The sequence below is a fragment of the Onychostoma macrolepis genome, chromosome 16, assembly GCF_012432095.1.
Source record: "Onychostoma macrolepis isolate SWU-2019 chromosome 16, ASM1243209v1, whole genome shotgun sequence".
Taxonomy (NCBI): Eukaryota; Metazoa; Chordata; class Actinopteri; order Cypriniformes; family Cyprinidae; genus Onychostoma; species Onychostoma macrolepis.
Window position 1 is genome coordinate 3,949,534 of NC_081170.1, and position 24,634 is coordinate 3,974,167.

Below are 24,634 nucleotides of genomic sequence, written 5' to 3' on the forward strand. Positions count from 1 at the left end.
TCAGAACGCTGTTTGAATAGGTGTGGAGGATTGTAGACTCGGAAGTAAACGCCCACTGCTATGATGGCTAACAGTTGTGCATGTTTGACAGCCTACGTCCTGTGATTTAGGTTAAAAACGCATAAATACTCAGTACATATCAAATGATCTGTTTAACAGACATAGCAATAATGACCACATAATAAAAACAGTTACTCACACTTGTGTTGCGACATTACTGTTGGATCCAATATTGTCGGCACAGCATCATCTTTTAGTTTCAGTCATTCTGAAAATCCCGCGTCAAATTGTGCCTTGTTTGTTAACGAATCCGTGGTAAAATGAAGTGCACAAAGGACCGAGTTCTTACTGATGTGGTCTGGATCTTCATTAAAAATAAAGTTCATCCACCCTTTCCAAACGTAGGGATCAGAAGGAAGGCAATGCAAAGCACTACACAGTCCTCTTGTCTTTGGAACTTCTTTATCGTTTGGTTTCTGCGTAGACCTGCATTTGCCTCTCTTGTTATTTACACTATGTGCACGAATCGGTGGGCGGGGCTAAACAGGCAGCGATGTAGAAGCAGGTGTTGATCATCTTCTACGGATGCGGTGTTTAGCTACACTATTATGTCATAAAGTGGCACATTCCACAAGCTGTCGTTCTGGCTGACTGCCTTCAGTATAAGCTGTTTTTAGACTAACGAGAAAGTTTGGAGTTCTGAAACTTACAGGATGTTTTTTTAGTACAATTACCTCAAAAGATCGAGATAAATTTGATTTGCTCAGTTCATGACCCCTTTAACTTTTGAGCGCTATTGTTGTGACACCCACAGTGCTGCTTATGAAGGGATCTCACTAGGTTTTGGAACAGACCCACTGTGTAATGATGACCTGTAAGGAGCCATTCGCACAGAACGTGTTTTTCCATTCCACTGCACTACCTTTCCTTTGTTTTTCTATGTAAACACACGCTAGATGGACATCTTTGACTTGCGCTTGCATTTCTAAAAATGCAGCACTCAGGTTAAAAGAAATTCAGCTTTAAAAAAAAAAAGGAAATCTTGAGACCTTGCGTTGTTTTTCCCAATTCCACTGCATTTTTCAAAGCAAAAACAAAACCGTACAGACATTTAGCATTTTCATACGCTGCAAACCTTCAGGGCAAGAATCTTTATTCATCCAGTGCAGCTTGAGCAATCACACAGGTGCCAATTGGGATCAAATCTGTGTTGGTTCTGTTACAAAAAGGTCAATAAACTGTCTTAAATAGACTTCTTTTACAATTGGAAATCTCAGAAATGGGCTGTTGGACTCCTGTGGCTTTAGAGCAGTGTAGATCTTGTTGTGATGTGGGTGATGACAGCAGAGACTGCAGTGTGGTTAACCCAAGATATTTATTTATTTGGTTTATAACCTCAGATTGCAAAGCACATGGCTGGTGCTCCCTGACCAGTGCTAGTTAGGAGTCGATTGTAATCAGGTTTGCATGCAGTTTATATATTTGCAGAATAATTGAGGCTTATAATTCTTCACTTAAATGATGAATCATACTGAATCCAGTGCATAGTATCACAACTGGCCCACAGTGGAATGTGCAAAACAACTTAAGCTTTATGAACTCCATCTGTGTGATAATATATCGATTCATCCCTCAGTTTGTCAAAACAAACAAAAATTATGTTAACAGAGATGCACTTGCAATGGGAGTCTAAGATGTGAGGCATTCCAGAGGGATTCAAAGCAGAAACGTGTTGAAGCGCTGTGCATGTTTATTATTTGAGCCGTTTAGTTGTCTCAATCATCCTTTTAGCAGTGGGACCACTTGTCTAGATGAACGTCTGGTTCTGCGTTATCGACATAATTCCTGTGGGTGGATTTTTCTGTTAATACCTGAAGCAGTGTCCAGTCTGTCTAATGGTGTGATTCTTAATTTGAGAGAAAGATGTGCAGTAATCAAGTATCAGGTGGATGTTATTTTTAATCATTTATGTTAATCAGTTATCACTGTGTTTTCTAGAAGATTTTAAAGGGACAAAACATAGCCTGAAAGCAAGTTTGCATAAATTATTGTAAATATTTAATACACAAAACTTACCATTATGCTGCTTAAATCGAATTCATTTAGTCATTTTTATCTTCATTATTAAACTACTTTTTTTATTATTATTATGAAAGCCTAAAAACTGAAAATAAATTGAAAAATAAACAAATATTTTTTTTTTGATTGATTTATTTAAAACAATGCATGGCTATTTTCAAACGTTTTTTTCAGCTGTATAATGGTGTATTTATGACATCTACCATCAGGGGCAAACTGTGAATGCTAACCAGCTAAACCTTCATTCCATAACATGAGAGGAAATATCACATAACTTTGCACAGAGTTGTTAGACTAGTCTTGTTAAAACATTCTGTTTTGTTAGTCTTGGTGCTTTATTTGATATTTGTATATTTTGTTTATCCTAGTGCAATACCTCAGAGACTTCCTTTGTTAGTGCATTGCTGTAAATAATGCAAGGTTTTTGCTTGTTTTCAAACTGAACAACATGAAGTTGTTGTATTGATCTAAACTGCTGTATACTATACACTCTTAGGATGTGTTTTTACTGATAGTCCAGCAGGAGAGACTCTCTGAGCTGTGCATTGTGTGCTTTGAGTGCAGGTGTGTGTGTGTGTGTGTGTGTGTGTGTGTGTTTTTGTGTCAGAGATATAAAGGGACATGGAGAAAAAGCAGACTGGATCAAGTCTAGGAGAATCCTAGTGACGAGCAAACAGAGCGGATGTGATTAATTATTTACGTGCCATATTTGTCCTCCAGACATCATTTTTTCTCTCATTCAGCAGCGCTGCGAGCAGCGAGTGCTGTTTTAAGATGATGGGCACATCTGAACAGAGATATGGAGACAGTGCTACAGGCAGTTTCTTTGACACACACACTCCTCTCTCTCCTCGGTTTCATTACTGCGGTTGCTGCAGCAGTGGGAAGCGGTGTGTGTTTAGCAGTGTTTCACAGAGCCGGTGGGTGTTGATAAAGTCGGTGAGGACTGAAACAGGTGGGTGAGAGTAAAGTCAAAGTTCATGCTTGGATTCATGTTTTTGAAAACTCTGCAGTCTTTTTTTTTTTTTTTTGGCCAAATTCGATCATGTTGGGTTTCCTGTGCATCCTCTTTAGTTTATAATCTCAACTATATATTACACTCATGCATATATAGTAACTTTTCATTGTAGATTGATTGGTCAAATTGCTGTTTTTACATCAGGCAAGTTTCCATCGTGTTTTTATGTGCATTTTGGGATATTGCATAAACAAGTGCTTTGGGGAAGCACTTAGGTTTGAATAACATTTTGCAAAAACACATAAAAAATGTATAGTTTCGCTTGAAGAGAAAACCTTTTTTTATTTTCTAAGAAGTTATGTGCATAAACTTCAATATAAACAAGTTTACCATATAAATTCCTAGATGCACATCAAAAACGTCATGTGAATGCCTCAAGTCATGTGACTGAATAATAAGCTCAGATGATTGGTTCTGAAATGCTGTTGAAAATCACCAGTAGGAAACTGAGAGGTAAGAATCGCATAAGGAAATCATAAAGACCTGAATCATTAATTTCAGATAGTTGACTTAACTTTATTATAATCTAAGTTGCACATCTGATTGCGTTTGTTTTTGCATTTTGATTTTCTGTTCTGATTAAATTGACCTGAACCCTGATTATCAGATCATCTTGAGACAGAAGTTAAGAAATTCTTAAGATAAGTTGTAAGATTGTTGAAACACACTCAAGTTCTCCAATATTCTCATAAGAACTTTTTTCCTTAAGAATAAAATTATTATATAGTAGTTCTTGTTGAAGACTCATTTATTGACTGAAAAAACATTTCAGGTTTTTTTTTTTTTGCTGTCTGCAGATTACTAATCATCAATAATAATCAAAATAAGCAGGCGACTATTTTCATCAAGCATTTTAAAAGGTTATTTGCATTGGATTTAAAAAGAGCATTCTTTTCAGCAATTCAAATCAAAAGGTATTCAGGAATTCAAAAGTTTTGTCTTCAAAACATTCTTAACCCTCTGCTCCCTGTGTGCCTGTCAAAAATGAAAAATTTAATTTTTTCCCAATTAAATTTATCAACTGTATTTTAATAATGTTTTTTTTTTTTTAGGGGATTTTATGGTATTACTAAATTATATTTATGGAATAGTTATGATCCATTTATCTGTTAACCACTTTTTGAGCATAGACCTGAAAATTAAATTTCCTATAAACTATCATGAATCTTGAAACTTTGACGTGCATCCTGTAACTGTTTAAACTGCGCTGTCAATCTTGTCACAGTTAACTTCATCCACATTTCGTTTAATTGGAGAGAAATGAAGAAGCACATCGCGGGTCTTTCATGCCGAGAACTCTGGTCATATGTTTGCATAATGATGCATTTAAAAGTTAATGACTAAACATATCATTATAAAAGTTCACAGTGTTGCAGCAGATGAAATATAATGCGGATAACATTAAATTAATATTTAAGACATTGATTATTTATCACTCAAATCCCTTTCTCTACCTGTCCGTTGGTCGCGCATATCCACCATGTTTGTAGTTTTTTAAAGACTTTTTATATGTGTTTGTAGTTGTAATCGAATCCCCGTCCACCACGCAATGTGTTGTGGGCAATATTAGCCGTTAGAGTGTGCATCGATCTGCACTTCGAATTCTAACCGGAAGTAGTAGACCATCCGGGAATCTTTGGCATACTTTTTTAAACATACTATGATTTGGGACATACTAATTCTATTTTTGAATACTATTTAGGACGGATAGTATGTGAATTGGGACATATAAATCTTACAAGTTGTGTTACAAATTTTAGGTTGATATCGCAAAAAAAAATTGCTTTCTAAAAGATTTAGTTTGGGATAAAACTAGATCAAATTTGCTCCCCATTCATTTCCAATGCGGCCATTTTTGGCCTTGAACAGTACAACTGTGACATTTTTTCAGGACCATTTAACCTTTTTGAACCATGTCCATGTCCATGTTTTTTTTTTTTGTGTGTGTGTGTGTGTGTGTGTGTGTGTGTGTGTGTGTGTGTGTGTGTGTATTCACATAGCAAGTGCCAAAATCTTTACCAGGTTTTGTACCATTACAATGAAGTAAAAAATTTGAAAAATAAATAAATAAAAAAACAACAGAGGGTTAAGAATAAAATTATGCTATTTTTCTAACTTAAATGTTTTTGAGAATACAGGATATTCTTCAGAATGTTTTGTGAATCCAGCCACTGTATTTTTTATATATAACATTTGTTCATCACCATTTCTGTTCTCTGGTAAGTGAGGAGATTCACATGCAGACAGATAATGAGAGAAATTCAATGAGGCAGCCTGCGGCAAGGAGAGAAGTATAGTATCGGGAGGAATGCGCGATGCATAAGTGGAGATGGCAGGGCGAAGCAGACCATGCTAACCGTTGAACCCTTGACCCCTTTCTGTAAAAGCGTGAGAGCTTGTTTCAGCGCTAAGAGCAAGGTGGTCTCCATAGACAAGAAGGTGCTGAAAGCACAGCTCAACGAAAGCAGCGCAGTGACTGACTGCAGGGCAGAGAAGATTGGACATTTTCCACATTACTGTTCTTTGAAACAGAAAACAGAGCCGTAAAAGACTCGTTCTCACTGCGGGCACGGTGTCAAAAAACCTCGTAACAATCAAAATGTTCTCATCAACTTAATAAGTCGTGTTCCCCTAAACCCGAGTGACACACTGCCAACATTGATGTTTTGCCTGTTTGCCTTTTTCCAGAAAGAGGCTTTTGAATGTTGTTGCATCATGTGCACACCATAATCAAACCTCGTAAAGCTTTTCAAAGCCCTGAGGAGATAAAACCCAGATGCTTGGGTCTAAAGACGCCCTCCTGGTTAGCGGCGAGCGCAGTTCCTGCTGTCACTCAGGCCGCTGTTTTGCTTGCATATTTAATTCTGTTTTCTTGTTCAGTGTCTGGCTCCGTGACAGCATTCCTTTAGCCTGATGTCGTTTGACATGTCAGAGTCGAGTCGCCGACACGGAGGCCTGAGGTTGACATGCTTTGTCAAGGGAGAACGAAGACGTGCTTGCACTTGCACAAAGGCATGTGGCGCAACCATTTAGGGCTGCAGCAAGGGCGTGTTTTTTTATTATTCTCTTGTTTTATTGTTTCTCTCTTCCCCGCAGACCCGCAAGACTAGAGGAATTAGTAACGTTTTGTTTTGGAATCCATGTCAGGCTGGTAGGAGGACCCTTCAGATTTTGTAGCAGTACACCTTTATGGCACAATTTTAATTTTGTATGCGGAAATCGTCCATTTGTCCAACCCTCTTGGTCTTCTTTAGGTGTAAACACTTGCGGTGATATATATGATAACCAGGGCCTCTGTTCATTTCATACATTAAGAACCCAGTCTTGTTTATCAGCATCCGTATATTTTGTCTTTCTTCAATTACGTTCTGCTCTCAAAGCGTATGGAGTTCCTTGGGTATCTCTCATCTCCTCTCATCCTACGCGGGATTGGATTGCACCATCTTCTGGTCGGCCATCTGTTTCCTTAATATATAATAAAATTATCGATTGCATTACAAAACCTCTTTCTATTAAATCTATTTGGAATAGGGAATTATCTGACCTTAATTCATCTGTCGACTGGGAGAGAGTGTGGTCTAACCTCAGCTTAACATCTAAAAACTTGGCTCGTCTTATTCACTTCAAAGTCATTCATAGAGCATACATAACTCCTTACAAAAGATTCAAAATGAAACCACAACCAAATTTTAACTGCCATATATGTAATACTGCATCATCAGGTACTTTTCTTCATGTTTTGGGAGTGTCCTATCGTCAATAATCTACGGACACATGTAAACCTGTAAAGCTATCCCTGCAAACAAGCCTGCGGTGGCCCTTAACGGGCCCACTTATAGGGCTAGTCTTAGGGCCCCCAGTGGGCTGCCAGCACAGGTAAAACGCTCATTGGCAAAACGTTGGCCCCTTAGCGCTGGCCCTGCATGGGAAGCCCTCACAAGGCCCACACAGGGCCCGCACAATTAATCTACAACAATACATCTGTTTCACTATCAACTACTATGTTAGCTCAGCTACTATAACTTAAGTCTTTGGGAAAAACAGTTACTATACATCTGAAATGGATAACTAATGTCTGTATTGTCAAAAATATACAGTAGTCAAAAGAATTTCAAATCAATTTATTAAATACAAAATAGAAAACATTCAATTCAGGTTAATACAGCTACATATAGGCAAAAATGTAAATATGCAAAAGTACAAAAAAAAAAAAAACAAAGCAATGTAAGATTGTAGGATTTCATCATGTGAAAGTTGGTGTGTGCAAAAGTCTTATCTGTAGTACATCAATGTCCAAACACTGTCCATAGCTGAAGTTGGCTGATAGCAAATGAATAATCCAACCTCTTTTAATGAAAACACACCACAGCTCTCAAACACCAGACTCTTCCTAACCAGGAACAGTCAAAAATAGTCCAGACTATCGTCTCACGTCGAAAAGAACTTTAAATCCATATTCAAACTGGACCATGATGTGGTGACCTCACCAATAAAGAGTCCTTCTAAAATGTATACAAATACAGTCTTAAACTCTTAGCATCAATCCAAACATAGGCCATACATACATGTAACATCTCTGCAAAAAAACATAAACTCCTTACTTTAGACTGGGATTGAAATGACACATTTCCCAACCAGGATACAGCACAACGTGTTCAACAGGTGAGCTATGCTGGCTACTGCTGCTTGCTATTGCTAACTCCGTCTACCACATGGCTTTACTTAAGGAAACCTAAAACACCCTAGCACCCTTAGTGGTAAGGAAGAAAACTGCCCACACAATTCTTATTAACAGGCTCATGTCTGTTACACCTAAAATATGACTCATGAGACCCACTTTCCTGCAGAGTTTAGCTCCAAGTTTGATCAAACTCACCCACCTGTGATTTTGTAATGATCCTGAAGACATGCTCAGGTGTATTTGATTAAGGTTAGAAGTTAGAACTAAACTCTGCAGGAAAGTGGATCTTGCGAGCCAGATTTGAGGATCCCTGGCCTATATGAAACAACAGGTTCTGAAAAGGTGTCTTTTGGTTTGAGCCATTCCAGTTCAACTGAGTGGCTAAAGAATGTCCAGTCAATGTTAGTATTCTCCTAGTTGCATTACAGGGCTGTCTTCACAAAACCAGCGTGGGCCCAAAGGTACAAAAGTTGCTCTGGGCCCAAACAGGCTGGCCCACACTGGGCCATTATGGGATTAATGTGGGTTGTCCCATAGTGTGGGCTGCTCACAGAGAGCCTGCGGTGGGTCTGTTTAGGTTTGGTGTGGGTGGGCCCTTGCCCACTGTGCCCGTAAAAAGCTGAGCAGGAGCATGTTTGCATGGATTTGCAGTATACATTTAGCACAAAATAAATGTATTTCAAATACACACACACATATATATATATATATATATATATATATATATATATATATATATATATATATATATATATATATATATATATATATATATATATATATATATTATTTTTTTTTTTTTTTTTTTCAGTAGGGTAGAGAAAGTTTTACAGTTTCTCCTGAGAAAAATAATTAATAAGTTAGTTGACATGTAGTTGCAAATTTACTTATAGTTAGTAGAATCTCTAGTGAAACAAGTGTAACCTTTATTTTAGATAACCTTGTGAGAGAAGAATCACAAAGGAGATTTTGTTAATATCCAAGTTGTTTCTCTAGACAATGAGACCAAATGGAGACCAAATTAAAAACATTTCTTGCAACTGCGAGTTTACATATCGCAGTTCTTACTTTTTTGTAGAGTCAGAATTGCGAAAAAATAGTGTCAGAATTGTGAGATATATCCTTGCAAATTGCAAATTTATATCACCCAATTCTGAGAAAAAAAGTCTAAATTGTGAATTTACATGTCCCATTTCTGACTTTTTGTCTCACAATTGTGAGTTTGTATCACACAATTCTGAGAAAAAAAGTCAAAATTGTGAGAGAAAAAAAAAGGCACAATGACCTTTTTTATTCTTTATTCAGGAAATTGGCTTCCATAGAAAACCTTCCAATTTCTTCTGGGGAAAAAAGGGACCTTAGTAATCTCATTTCTAGAGTTTCAGAGAATATCAGAACAATTGCAAGCTATGCAATCAAAGGAATAAGAGAAAACAAGTTGTTTAGTGTTTTTTTTTTTTAGATAACCTTATGTGATAGAAAAATCAAAAAGGAAATCTCATTAATGTCTCAGTGGTTTCTTAGACAGTAATGAGATCAAATGGAGACATTAGAGTCCATTTCTCCTTAGATAAAGACCTTAGTGGAAGTCTCATTAATATCTCAGTTGTTTCTTCTAGACAATAATAAGATCAAGTACAGACTTTCTCTACAATTTCCCACTTTCTCCTGAGAAACATACCCTAATAATCTCATTTCTAGAGTTTCAGAGGAGACCTCTGAAAATTTCAAGCTTTGCAATCAAAAGAGGAGGTTATTTTAAAATAACCCTATGTGATTTAAACATTTAAAGGAGATCTTATTAATATCTCAGACAGAAATGAACAAATAGAGACTTTACCTTGTTCTTCTGCATCTCAGATGTTTCTCCTGAGACGTGTGTCTTCACTTGAGTTTCACAACAGATCCAAAAATGTCCCAAGCATTGCTCATATTTGCCAAGATAAAGTTTGCAAGAGATCTCAATACAAACTCAGACATTTTTCATTTAATACTCATTTAACCAAATGATTTGAGCTGCTCTTCACATTAATCTATTTATGTTAGCAATTGACTCATTTTTGTCAAAAACTGATACTTTAATGAAACGAAGGATAAAGTCACTCCTGAGCAATGCATTTTTCACTGGTATCACATTTCTGCATTGCTTTGGGTTTTTGGTCTTTAGTTTTTCTTCTTTGCCTTTTGTCTTCGTTTGGGTACAGAATGCTGTTTCTTTTTCTGGTGCTGTAATGGTATGTGCTGTAAAAATCTGCCTTTCCAACGCCACCCACACAAACACTCATACAGTAATAAAACAAGCCATTTACTTTTGTTTTCTGCCACTGGTTTCTGTCTCTCCCACTTGGACTAGTGTTTGTGTCTACTACCATTACAGATAACAGCCAGTCCAGAGTCTCGGTTTGACAAGGGTTTTGTTCAAATATTTATAGTAACTGGAGAGTTTGTTAAAAAGTGAATGATATGGCAGATGGTTTTGAGAAACAGGTACTAAAGTCATGATGCCATCGCTGGCAGTGTTCAGATCCTCAGTGGAGATTTCGCTGTGTGTGGCAAAGAAATGTTATGGATCATCTTGCCTGAATTGATCTCATGAATTGTGCGCTCACTGCGATTCTGCCAAACTAGGCCGTGTTCCTGCATCAACATCCGTGCTGGTCCTAGAACAACATTCTTATCAATCAGATTTTTAGGGAAAGGCCAAAGGTTACTGTAGTTTTTAGTTTGCTGCCACATCTCATGCACAGTTCAGTCTAACACTTTAGATTAGGGATGTGTACTTCACATTAAATTTCTCAGCACAATCTACTGGCATTTTCATGTTAAATGCAGGCAGTTTGTAAAGGTTATACGTTTTATATGTCATGTATCGAGAATGAAAGCTAAAATAATTTTATGGTCATTTTCGCTTATATTGTTTTCTCCAGGTTTATCTTTATTTTAACTTCAGTGTTTTCATTTAGTTAATGAATGTGTTAATAATGAACAGAAATAGTAAAAATAAACAAACTAGCTAGGCATATTATGTGTGAATTTTCAAGAATTTTATTGTGTGCTTTGGTTTTCCGTTTACCACTAATTTATTTATTTTTTTAGTTATTTTATCTATTTTTTCCGAGTATTCTAGCTTTTTTGTTTTAATTTCAGTATTTTAGTGTGTTAACTGGTATCATTTAAATATATTTATCAGTGCAGCACAATGTAGTGTTATTGATAATAAGAGCCTTTTTATGTTTAATACAGATAAGTTTTATAAGTTTTGTAATATAGAGTATTTCAAAAATGAAAGCTGTATACTTGGTGTCCCTTTTCATTTAATTTGAGTTGTTGTTGGAGTCATGTATGTGATGTATTATAGTTCAGTTTCTGTTTTTACCAGTTCTGTTAGTTTTTATATTTTAGTTAGCAAAAATGTTTTCGTTTTAGTTTGCGTTAGCAAAAATAAACAAAACAGATCATTAAAAGTGTGTGTTAAATACCATAATGTGGTCAGAGGGGCGGAGTCAAAAAGTAAGAGGCATTGATGATGTCATCCAAAAATGGAAGTTGTTTTAGAGGCAGAGCAAGATGTTGAGAGTGTTAAGAAAGATTACAAAAACAAATATTGTTTTAATTTGGAAAAATATCTCCTGGAATGCGCATCTGGCTTTCCACCAGATCAGCCAGTTTACTCGCACGACAGTTTACTTGTTCAAAGGGTTACACGGATAGCATCGCACGGTTCATTTGGAGCGTTTGGCTTCCCATAAAGCTCATAACTAAATAAAACAGGCTGTGTGATGATGAGGAAGGATAATTTGGCATGCAGACATGAGAGACGTCAGCACTTCTAAAATAAACGGCTAAAGAAAAACACACTTAATAATCAATCTTTTACTCTCCAGTGGTTGCACATGTGCTTGAGGTCGTGTATCATCTCATAACCGAGCGTGACTTCTCTGTCTCTCTCTTCCTCCTCCTCAGGTAACGCGTGTCAGAGCGGACTGGTGCCAGCGCTGGTTCGAGCTACTCTGCCCACTGTGCAAACCTCTCTGGGCATGAAGCACTTCCTTCCCTTCCCCCTGGACGGAGGCTCCACGCTCCGCTTCATTCCCAGCTTCAGCAGCGTGAGTCACACACACACACACACACACACACACACACACTCCGTCTGGAGGTGCTAATGAGGTTCACTCTGTTCTCGTGCTGGTGGTCACACACGCCGTCCGCCGTGGTTTGAAGAGAGTGTCGCTTGTGATAATTGTCATATGAGTGCTGGTTGTTCTGGGACTGTTGGTTGTGGAGTGCTTTGCAGTGCATTCTGGAAATATAATGCCAGCTGTTGTCTTAGGTTTGGGTTGTGAACTTAAACATCACATAAACATCTACTGCATATTCAGCTGGATGCGGGAAATGATCGATGTAGATCTGGCTTATGAATAATAACAACCGGTGCTAAAAGAAGAAGAAAAACTAATTGTCTTTGTTATTTAGGAAAAATCACAAAGGACGTCTATTGAATGTCTTGTTTGTTTCTCATAGATACCAGTGAGGTTACATGGAGAACATATCAGAGGCTTTTGCTTAGGTATGAGTTTCAGAAGTGATCTCAAACTCTATTTTATCAAAGGGGTAGCAATAAAAAGATCTCAATATGATCTCAAATACTTCTCATTAAATTCTCAAAAGGATCTGAGTCGCTATTTGCATTAGTTTTATAGCTCTGTACTGTTTTTACTTGTGGAATTTTAGAAGAAACATCTCAGACAAAGTTGATTATAGTAAACAAACCATAACTGAGAAGTCCATCACTTCTGAGCTACAAATGAGAAACCTTTGAGAAATACATTTTCAATGTGATGCTAATCTGCTCTCCAACCTTAATCTGTTCCCATAAAAAAGCTAAAACGAACTTCCCCAGAAAGTTCGCTTTGGTGAGCTGTTTCGAACTGCCGAAACGATTTTGTTCGCAATGACGTCATATCAGTTCGTTCTTCGATTTCGTTTAAAGTATATCGGGGCCTTTACTGTATGACTCACTTCTGTCTTTTTACTTCTCATATGGAATTTTAGAGGAAACATCTGAGACTAAGTTTTTTCTTCAATGAACCAAAACGTCTTCTGAGCTCTGAAGGGAAAACCTCAGATATAAAAAAAAATTGCTTCCTGAGAACCCAAAAGGACCCCAGAAGTCAGGAAGAGATCTCAAAAATGTCTCAAACTGATATCAAATATATCAAAGTCTGCAATCCCTTACCAAAAAGAAGTATACTTTAAGTTTATTTTATTAAGTATACTTAAGTAAAGTTCAAGTATATGTTTAAGTATACTTTATGTAGTAAGTATACAAATATCAATGTACTAGTAGTATACTTGTAAGTGTACTATTTCAATACTCCTTGGGACTAAATTGGACCTTTTTCTAGTATATAAAAGTATACTTTTAAGTATACTTTACATATAACAGTAGTAAACTTTGAGTACACAACTAGTTTACCTCTATGTTTTTAGTATGTGCTGTATACTGATAGTTTACTAATTAAATACTTGTAGCATTTTTAATACTACAACTTTGAAGTATGGTCTCAGTAAACTACTAGTTTAGTAGTCTTATACTGTAAGTATACTCGTAAGTTTTCTTTAAGTGAACTTTACATCATGCTTTAAGTATAATGTCCCTATTTTGTAATGTGTATATATTTTGTTATATCTGAACATACAAAAAAGAAAGAACAGGGTATCTGCTTGTAAACGAAAACATTTTATTCTAGCTTCATGCATTCTTTTTTATAAACACTTGAATGTGGATAAGTTTCATAAATAAAAAATATAGAAATAAATAAACAACCTTTTAAACAAAAAGCTGAAAAAAAAAAAAAAAATGGATTCAGAATGATAATCAAAACATAGATGGAGTCCAAAAGCTTGACGATCATTATTACCTCTTCATGGGTCAACATTTTATTCCATAACATTACACAATTTTGATGCTGTTTTATGTCTGATGATCTTGTTAGATTACGTGTGAAAGCATCTGTTGTTTTTCAGTTTCTTCTTCGCTGTTTCCGTGTTTTGTAAATTCTATACAGGAGATGTGTAATAGCGTCCCCTACCGTATAACAATGAAAACATTCTTGGAGCACAGGTATAGCTCAAATAAATTTGGACTTTTTCTAAGTATCAGTCAAGTATACTTAAATGTCATTTTAAGTATATTTCTGAGAAGTACATAAAAAGTAGACAAAGCATGCTTTCCTATTTTTTTAGTTTAAAAGAAGTATACTAATAGCACACTTGAATAAACTTCTTTTTCGTAAGGGTTGAAAAGTCAGAGATCTCAATATGAACTCTGATATTACTCATCAAATTCTCCCAAGACTAAATTATAAATGTTGTTAATTTTATAGCTCTGTACTCTTGCTGTATGGCACATTTAGTCTGTTTTTACTTCTCATGGAATTGTAGAAATAAAATCAGAGACAAATTTGATTCTTAAACAAACCATAACTGAGAGCTCCATTACGTCTCCTGAGCTGTGAAAGAGAAACCTCTGAGAAATACATTTTCACTGTGATGCTGAGGCAGCACTGATGTGTTTATCAGCCTTCACCTGTTTTCATTAGAAAAAGGTGTCAAAAATATCTCCTTAATATCTCAGCTGTTTCTCCTAGTCACAAGTGAGAATACATGGAGAACAAAATTGAGAGACGCCTCCTACTTCTCAGATGTTTCCATAGAAAAAGACCCCAGAAATCTCTCAGATCTCCTCTAGAATTCAGGAAGAGATCTCAACAGTGTCTCAAATTGTGCTCAGATTTGCAAAGATACCAAAGTCTGCAGTCAAAAGCCAGAGACTTCAGTATAACTGTACCATTACTGTGTCTCATTTGTGTTCTCATTTTTTAGAAGAAGAAACATCTGAGGCAAATCTGACACTTAAATTAGTCCTACCTGCAATTTGCATTTATTCCCCTGAGCTATAAAAGAGCAACCTCTGAGCAATCCTCTGGGATCGCTTTTTGCTGCGTTGCTTTGGGTTTTTGTCAGCATGAGAACTATATTTTTGCAAGATGCTGGTGTGGCACTAAAGCTTTCATCAGCGCTCACCCATTGCACCACCAACAGATGGGAACCTTTGAATATTCGTGCATGCGCTAAAGTCTGAAAAAGCACAACAGACAGGACGTGTTGTCCTAAGACGGCGTATCACTGGGAGGGAATTTGTCTGGAGGGACGACTGAACTGGCTGGACCTGCGTTTGGAAACTGGAGTGTGGGATTTTTCAAACATGCTGGTAACAGATGCATGCATGTGGAGCGGAGAGGCACAGCCATGCATCACAGAAGAGTTTAGTCATGTGCACACACACACACACACACTTTTTGATAGCGGTTCAGAGAGAGGCAGCGATGGTCGCCAAGGCTGACATTTGCTCTGGATCTCTAATCTGTATTTAACAGACTTTTCTTTCAATAATGAGTTGTGCATTGGCCGTCCTCTAGAGCCGGTAATCTGATACTAGATTAACTCACAGTAATCTCTCTCTCGCTCGCTCTTGCTCTTATGCTACGTTGGCAAAGCTTGTTCTCATATTGAATTCCAGAGTTGGCTTGATCAAGGTTGTAAATGCGTTTATGTCCCATTCTTTAGTTTTTTTGCTCGGTGCACTTTTACAGTGGATTTGTTTTTGCTGTTCTTGAGTGCAGAAAATCTGCATCAAAATGCAGTGTAGATTGCATTGGACAAATTAAACTGGACACCTCAAAATTATATATTGACAGTAAATATTCATTACAACTTTCTATTGTGTTATGGAATGAAAACAAAAATCTATAAATCTTGCTTTTCCCACGTTATAGGACAGTTTAGTCAAAAAATGGAAATCTTGTCAGAAGTTACTCACCCTTATGTTGTTTCAAACCTGTAGCAATACTGCTAGCATACTACTTATTGCATGCAAACTGTGTTGTATACACTAAATATTGCATTTGCAACAATCATGTTCTTTATTGCAAAATCTGCCTGTATTATTAATAAAAGGAAGCGTATCAGACGTCATATGTTAGGAAACAAATATAGCCTGATTAGTCATGTTCTTTCCTGTAGGAAACACTGGTGTTCACTCACCTCACAGAGTTTTGTGTGTCATGATCGACTCAAGCTCTTTCAGATGGAGCGAGAGGATTTTGCAGTGTGTGTATGTGTGTGTGTGTGTGTGTGTGTGCGCGTTCACTCTCAGGAAACAGTGAGGTCAGATCTATAGCTGGCTCTCAGAGGCGTGTTAAACATTCACTGGTTCAGAATCGTAAACACAAAGGAATCTTATAGAATATGACGGCAGGGATTTTCCAACACTAATATATGTTAACAGCAATTTTACAAGGCTGGAATGATGTGCACAGTTTTTTTTTTTTCCAAATAATGCATATAAAGAAGCCTGTAACATACGCATGAAGCCGCATGAATTCGGTTATATGAGAGCAGAAGTAATTTAGCATTAAAGTGACTTTGCCAAATTGATATGATGCATAGTTACTAATGACAAATACACACAAAATAGGTCTATAAACCTTGTTTTCTTTCAGAGTTTTTGTTCTGACTAGCTGTGAACACAGCAAGCGACGCATGATGGATCATTTTGTCAGTCACTGAGGATGACTGGAATGGAATACTAGTATACTGTCTGGTATACATTTAAAAATATTATATATATTTAAAAAATATTTATATAATTGTAACAATTTGATAATTATTCATTCTCAAAATTTCTAAATACATGATAGTCCAAATAATATTAATATTTAAAAAGTAAAAAATGTTAATACTTAAAAATAGTATTATTAAATACTTAAACAATGTAACTTATATATTTTCAAAATTATTAAGATTTTAATATTACAATTTATTAAGAGTAATAATTGAACTTTAGTATTTTTATTTATATTAATATTATATTATTATTTTTATTGATATATGTAATAATATCCAAGCAATATTAATATTAAAATTTGTGAGTTAATAATTCAAATTTGTGGCTGTATTTAGTACCAGATGATTCCTCACATTTGAAAATAGATGTTAAAGTCGAGTGCATTGTATTGTGGGAGACTCTTGTGCGTTCTGCAGTAGTAGTATGCTAATCTGGACATAGACCTGATTTTAATGTTTTCCACAGTATTTCACTTTCACTGTGCACAGAAACATTCTTGACCCTGCAGACGTGTGGCATTGTGCCTGGTTAGTAATACATTTAGACATAGTTATGACTCTCTGGGTTGTACTGCTATATAAAACGGGGCTACTAGGTCTGATATGAAAGTTATGAAATATCAGACAGGAGTTTTTGGAAAGCGCGTGGAATCCGGGTGGATTAAGTGTATCTGATGCAGATCCAGCGAGGAAAAGGCAAGCAGCGCTTTTAAAGCAGAGGACATATGAGGGCAGAAGATAATATCATACCAATATTATGCATTTCAGAACAATGCGGAGACGAATCCAGTCCGGTTTTCTCCATAATGCTTTGTTCAAAGGTTCTCAGTGAAGAATGACGCACTCGGGGAGTGTCCGAAAAAAAGAGATGAGAGTGAATGAATGAGGCTGAACAGTTTTCTGTTAAGGCCCACGAAAATACCATTTATCTTTCCTGAGGCCTGCATTTGTCTGCGAGAAACAATACAAACTCTATTTCCCCTGTAGAGAGGTCTGCACTACGCTATTGATTTCTCAGTGGAAAATTGCTCTGGAGTGGAGCACTGGGAGTGACACATGGGCCTCAGCGCCGTCCGCTCGGCCTGTTTACCGGATGACCGTGCAGCCGGACAGCGCCTGTTCTTCTCTGTTGCGTTAGGCCGGGGTTTGTGAGTTGATGAAAAGCTAATAATTAATTCAGGCATAGAAAAGGCAAGTCAAAATTCATTTGTAAACCACTTGTACAGTACACATTGTTTCAAAGCAGCTTGACAGAAAATCATGATGTTAATGGGTGATAATATAGTTACATGTGCCAAAATAGAAAAATCACAAAATGGCTCAGTATGATTATTGAATCTCTCCACAAGTTGCTTATCACGTGCATTTGGAAATGCAACATGTTCATAGATATATTTAGATCAAATGTAAAAGGTTTATTATTATTCTTAAAATAATAATATAAAGCAAAAAAAGATTTATATATATATTAAATATTAATAAATATTTAATAGTTTATGCCAATATTTTATTTGTAATTACTTCAAGCATTTATGAAATACTTTATCATTTTAAATGAATTATAAAAGACACTCACAAACAAACACACACACACACACACACACGTTCGTTTTTGTGAAAAGTGGGGACATCCCATAGGCGTAATGGTTTTTATACTGTACTTACTGTATGTGCTATTGTCCTACACCAACCCTACACCTAAACCTACCCCTTACAGGAGACTGTGCATTTCAGCTTTCCCCAAAAAACCTCACTCTGTATGATTTATAAGCGTTTTGAAAAGTGGGGACATGGGTCAATGTCCTGAGATGTCACCTTCACCTTGTAATACCTGTCATACCCTTGTCATTATACAAATCTATGTCCTGACTTTTCACAAAAACGCGCGCACACACACACACACACACACACATTTTTCCATTTTACTAAGATTTTAATTATTTTAATATTTGTACTTTTATTATTATTATTTTATATTATATTATTATTTTATATTAAAAATAATATAACATAATTATATATTTTACACTAATATTTTATTGTAATATGATTTTTAATATCATTTTAAACTTTTTTTATTTTTAAGAAATAAAAAGACAATTTTATATATATATTTATATTTGCAGTTTTAATTTATTTTAATATTTTTGTTTTATTATTATTTTATATTACATACAAATGTGCTGTTTATTGAATTATTTAAATACTGAAAATCTCTGGGGGTACTTTAAGAAAACATTTAATCTCATACCTTCAGCTGTCAATAAAAATCAGGGAATCCCTGAATTTGGCTAACGAATAAGCTGAAGGGATAAGGTGAGTGTGTGTGTGTGTGTGTGAGCGAGGTGGAGCGATGTAAACAGACACATGCAGCTGTGCCGGTTTCTCATTCCCACCCTGTTCCCGCTCTCACGGTGATGCTTTGTTCCCTGGTGATCTGCCAATTGCCTCTCCCTGGTGGAATGCACTGATAATACCCCGGCTTTTTACGCTGATGTTTCCCTGCCAGTTCGTCTGCGCAGCTGAGCATAATATACTGCATTTTGATTAAAACAATTTGTGCTTTTCCAGATGCAGAATCACTGGGAGAGCGGAGATGTATCGGAGCCCAGAGGGGTTTAGTTGGCTAAATTGAAACGTCTTTCAAACCCTGACATTATTCTGTGAGCTGTTTTCCACACACATGAAGCATTCCTCGGGGTCTGAATCATCTGTATTGTTGATTTCAGTGACCTCAATGCATGAATGAAACAGGTACGGCCCTCTTTGTGACACCCAGCAGAATCATTCAGTGACATAAGTCTGTGATGTCACGATAGATCAGGTTTGTCGGCGTGCAGCGTACATTTACCACTGTCACGTTGATGCGTTTCATGTTAGAAACGAGCAGCTGCTGACCTGAAGTGGGTCGCACATGCTGGGAGGGTAATTGCTCTCTGAAATTCAATCTAACACCACCATGCTTTACATTTCAGGTGCGTATGACTTTGAAGGATATTTCTGGCTGTTTTCCTGCTTGCTTCGATTTCACCCTCCTCCAGCTGCTCCCATTTTCCTTTTCACATCACATTTTTGGGTTCAAACCACAGTATGCTTGCAACATCAACATTGGAAAACTGTTGCATCATCAACAGTTTCAGTTAAAGGCGTAGTTGAAAATTTGTTGAAAATTTACTCTCCCTCAAGCCATGCAAGATGTAGATGAGTTTGTTTCTTCATGGGAAAAGATTTGGAGAAATGTAGCATTCCATCACTTGCTCACCAATGGATCCTCTGCAGTGAATGGGTGCCGTCAGAATGAGAGTCCATCAGTTAACATCTTATGAAGTGAAAAGCTGCGTGTTTTTAAGGAACTCATTCTGACGGCATCCATTCACTGCAGAGGATCCACCGGTGTGCAAGTAATTTAATGCAAAATTTCTCCAAATCTTTTCCCATAAAGAAACAAACTCATCTACATCTTGGATGGCCTGAGGGAGACTGCATTTTCAGCAAATTTTCATTTTTTAACGAACTGTTCCTTTACATAGATAATTAGCTAAAAGTAAAGAATGCACACTCTTCCTGAGTGTATCAAGTTAATTTAATGTGTCATTTTCAGTTAATATGCTCTAGAATGTTTCTAAATATTTAATATCATTGGTTTAATAAACATTGTTATATTTTGTACTGCAAACATCCTGAATACTATCAATCTCAAGCTGGATTTAATAATCAATTTTAGACTAGACACTTTTCAATCAGTTTTCAATGTTTCTTCAAGTAAACTAGTAGAGAAGGCAGTCAGAACAAGTTTGAAATTCTCAACTGTGCTTGTCAGTGTTCTTGTTTAAGACACTTAAACGACTGTAAAACTGTAGCTTTATATTTAAGCGTATTTGGATGCATTTTGCTTGTCTGATGACAAACAGACTTGCATCCAGACAAACAGCTCTTGTGGGAAAGTTTGCACATTTGCAAGTTTATGTGTGCATCGCATCATGTTTCTCTGCTGAAGACTTTTATGCTGTCACGCAAGACTCTTTACACCTGTAACATTTAATGAAAGGCCTCCCGCCTTTAGTCTCCGGAGAACCTCACTTAAGTCTTCAATGCAAGCTTTTCACTGAGATTTATGAGGTCGACGTGAGTTTAAAAGTGCAAGGGCTGTTTGAAACATTAGCCTACAGCCATGCTTGCCTTTGCTGTAACATGGTCACCCTCGTTCCCGTCCCATCCCTGTTTTACATGCAAGTCTACAAGACATACAACCATGTCACGCTTTCCTTCAGGGTCAAATGGAGTTTCTGACTCTGTACCCTCGCTGTGTTTACATGCAGCCTGATAATCCATTACTAATCTGACTCGTGGCTCAGCTGAAATGAAAAGGCTTCATGTAAACACCTCAGGTGATGCAGATCTTAAATAATTCATTAAACTGAAGAAAAACAGCCCTGTAAACAACTGAATCTGACTACTCTCACAGTCTGATTCAAAAATAGCTTACACGCATGCATAGCTTTTATTGTGTTTGTTAAGTGAAGTTAGAGATGAAAGAAGAAAGCTTTCTTGGCATATTTTCAGATGGAAAGGCAAACATACTTAGAAAGGTAAACACACTTAATGCACTGGGAAGATGTGCCGATTTGTCTTGTCTATTCCGGATGCAACTCTACACACAGCAAACTGTCTTTGATTTACTGTCAGAAGTTATTTAAACACAAAATAAATAAAAAATAAATAACAAAAAGATTTAAAAACCAATGGAGTCACTTTAAAAAAAAAAGAAAGAAATTAATGCTTTTATTCAACAAGGACACATTAAAAACATCAAAAGTGTCATTTATAATGTTACAAAGAATTCTATTTCAAATAAATGCAGTCGTTTTGAACTTTCTATTCATCAAAGAATTGTAAAAGTGTCACGGTTTCCACAAAAATATTAGTCTGCATAACTGTTTTCAACATTGATAGTAAGAAATTTTTCTCGAGCAGCAAATCAGTATATATTTTTTGAAAGGTTATGTAGGCCTATATATATTGTGTGTGTGTGTGTGTGTGTGGGGGTGTATTTGAGGGGAATGAAGCAGCTGGAGTGACTCTGTTGTGCATCAAAAATCAAACAATTTAATTCTCCACCATATTTTAGTGATTTACAAACTTGAATATGAAAATGCCATCATTATTTATGCATTCAGATGTCTTTCAAAACAATGGAAATGAATGTTGACTACAGATGTCAAGCAAGATTCTTAATGGTTTTCATTGAATAATGACTTCAGTGTCAGTCAAGCTATCACATGACTTCAGAAGGCTTATGGACAAGTCATATGGATGTGTTTTATTATGCTTTTTTCCTTTTTGAAGCCTTGCTTTCCATCCACTTTCATTATGTGAAAGAGAACAGCTTAGATATTTGGCTAAACATCTTTTGTGGCATACGTGACATGCTGGTGAGTAAATAATGACAGAATTTTCAGTTTTGTCTGAACTGTTCCTTCAGTCCTGTAACTCATATGGACTTGTGGCATAACTGAAGAAGCAGGACAGTTCGTTTCACAGTGTTTTGCCTCTGGAGTGTCTGATGCCTTGTCTTGTGTTCAGCGGCATGTGGTCATATTCACCTTCCTTTCTTTCACACCATAATCAATCTTGTTCAGTAAGCATGGACGAATCGCCATCAGGAGATGAATGGACTCATTTCTGATGTCATGGATCTTGTTAAGGAATTCTCAGCCCATCTCCGTGAGGAACACTTGAGTGAGCATGAACCATTCTTCACTCTAAATGGAATTTCAATGGAATTCTGCAAGATAGAACCAGTTTGCATATGGGTTTGAAGAAATATTCCTATATTTACAATATATTCAAGTTTATTTTGGTGGCAGTATACAGCATCATGAATATTGCAGTGATTATATTGCGTTATTTATTTAATCATTGCATTTTCTTCCTTTTTGGTTTTTTTCTCGTCTCGTGCTGTAAGACTATAAGATATTTCCACCAATGCCTCTTATTTAAACAAAAATGCTATTAGAATTGGAATGTTTGATTTATATCGATTCAAAATTGGTTAAACTATTTGTTGACATTATTTTTAAAAAATATTTCTGCAAGTCTCACATTTTCCTCGTATTAATAAATTTGAGTAAAAAAATATATGTAGGTAAACACTGCGTAAATATAGCTAATTATTTATATATTGATGCATACCCTAGTGAAAAAAGAAAAAAAGAAAATGTATTTGAAATACATTTATTTTGTGCAAATACATTTACATATTTATATGCTTAATAAAAATACCCTGCAATTGTACTTTTGGTATACTATAGTGGTATACTTAAAGTCTGCTAAATTGGAACAACTTGTTTTGTGCTTAATACTATTTAATTATGCTGAAGTCCAACTATATTTGATTGTGCTAAAGTGGAACTATTGGAAATATACTCAAGGTACACTTTAAATATCTTGCATTTAAAGGCCGATATTATACAGAGATCAAACAATTCTTATTAATAGTGATATTAAAACACATTTTAGGCATAATAATAAGAAAGGCTCCAAATAAAGTTTAATTAATGTTAATGGATTTGAAGTATACCTATGAAATAAATGTGTTTTAAATAAATTATGGCATTTTTTTTTCTGCTAGGGTATGAATGGAAATGATCAATTATTCCTTAGTGAAAAGCATGCTTTGATTATTTTAAATGATTTTACTCAGCATCAGTGAATTGCTTTCAGATGTAATGCATAAATAGCTCTGGTTAGCATTGCCAGTGTCAGTCTTGTTTTAAGTTGTTCTGCGAGTCTGAAGGCGTAGAGAAACTTTGGGAGGTCTGCGATACGGCCTTTTGTTGGCTAAATGTTGTGTAAATCTAAACATAGCTCTATTGTTGGAGCGTTGAGACCTGTGTAGGAGGCTCTGCTGCTGAATCTGTGATTATGGTACATAAGTTCAGTGCAAACCCCACTCACAGAGGAGAACCGAGATGGAGATGAAGATAGAAGTGGGCAAAAGCTTCTCATAACAAGCATAAACAGCTCCAGAAAGCTCGACCTCAGGCTAGAAATGATGAAAATAGACCCACAAGTCCACCTCTGTAGATTACTGAAGTGCATTTACACTGTTTGGGAGGTTAGATGCATACCGGTTATATAATCCTTGAGTTGAGGAGAGACTTTCACAGCTGCTCTGTCTCGGCGAGTGTAGAGCAGATCGGTCAAGCATGTGCTAAAATGTGCTTTCTTAAGAAATGTTCCTAGTCTTATTGTGCATGATTAGTCAAGGCTTGTTCATATTCATCATCTTTTATCTTTTATGCTCTTCCTCTGTCACAAATCACTTTTATTTTTAACGATTTAGTCAGTTCCTGCTTAATAAAATAGCAATAAAAAATGCATTATTTGATCAAAAGTAGAGTAAAATTGCAAAATATTGTTACAATTTCTATGTGAATATATTGCAAAATGTAACTGAATCTGAATTTGAATTTGAAATTAAATTAATTGTCAGGATCCTTCAGAAATCATTCTAATATGCCGATTTGCTTCTTAAGAAGCATTTCTGATTATTATCAATGTTGAAAACAGCTGTGCTACTTCATTGTTGGCTATTGCTACAATTATACCCGTGCTACTTATGACTGGTTTTGTGGTCCAGGGTCACATTTTGGTGGAAACTGTGATATTTTTTTCTTTTTTCGTAATTTTTGATGAATAGAATGTTCAAAAGAACTGCATTTACTTTTGATCAATTGATTGCATCCTTGCTCAATAAAAGTATTGATTTCTTTCCAAAAAAAAAAGTTTTAATTTTAATGCACATATTTTCTCATTGGGTATTTTTTTTCCCACGTCAAATGAGTTGCTAATGGCCTTTTTAAATGACACATTTGCATCTTGGGAATCTCCATTTGTAAAGCATCTTCCCAGGTTCTGGTCAGGTGTGTGTATATCTCAGTCATGCAGCCGCAGCCACCAGCGGAGAAGTGAGCTGCCCGTTTGCTGCGTAATGAAAGGGTTTGGTGGAGCAGCAGGTGTGTGATACGGGCTCTATTCAGGAAGGTCTTTGTGTCTGCGTGTGTGTGGGCAGAGGTTGTGCTCAACCACCTCAATAGGAGCTTCTGCTGCGATGGCCATTTACCCATCAACCTCGGCTCTCTGTACCCATCTGTCAGCGAGTGCTT

General features: G+C 36.3%; 1 protein-coding gene across 10 annotated transcripts in view; it reads left to right on the plus strand.

Annotated features, from left to right (window-relative positions):
- znf385d (zinc finger protein 385D) overlaps positions 1-24,634 on the plus strand; it is a 129,389-nt gene that overhangs the window by 61,314 nt on the left and 43,441 nt on the right. For all 10 annotated transcript variants that reach the window (XM_058748015.1, XM_058748014.1, XM_058748017.1 and 7 more), the window contains one exon: positions 11,742-11,884. In XM_058748015.1, the coding sequence (XP_058603998.1) occupies positions 11,742-11,884 (143 nt within the window). The remainder of the gene's footprint in view (positions 1-11,741; positions 11,885-24,634) is intronic.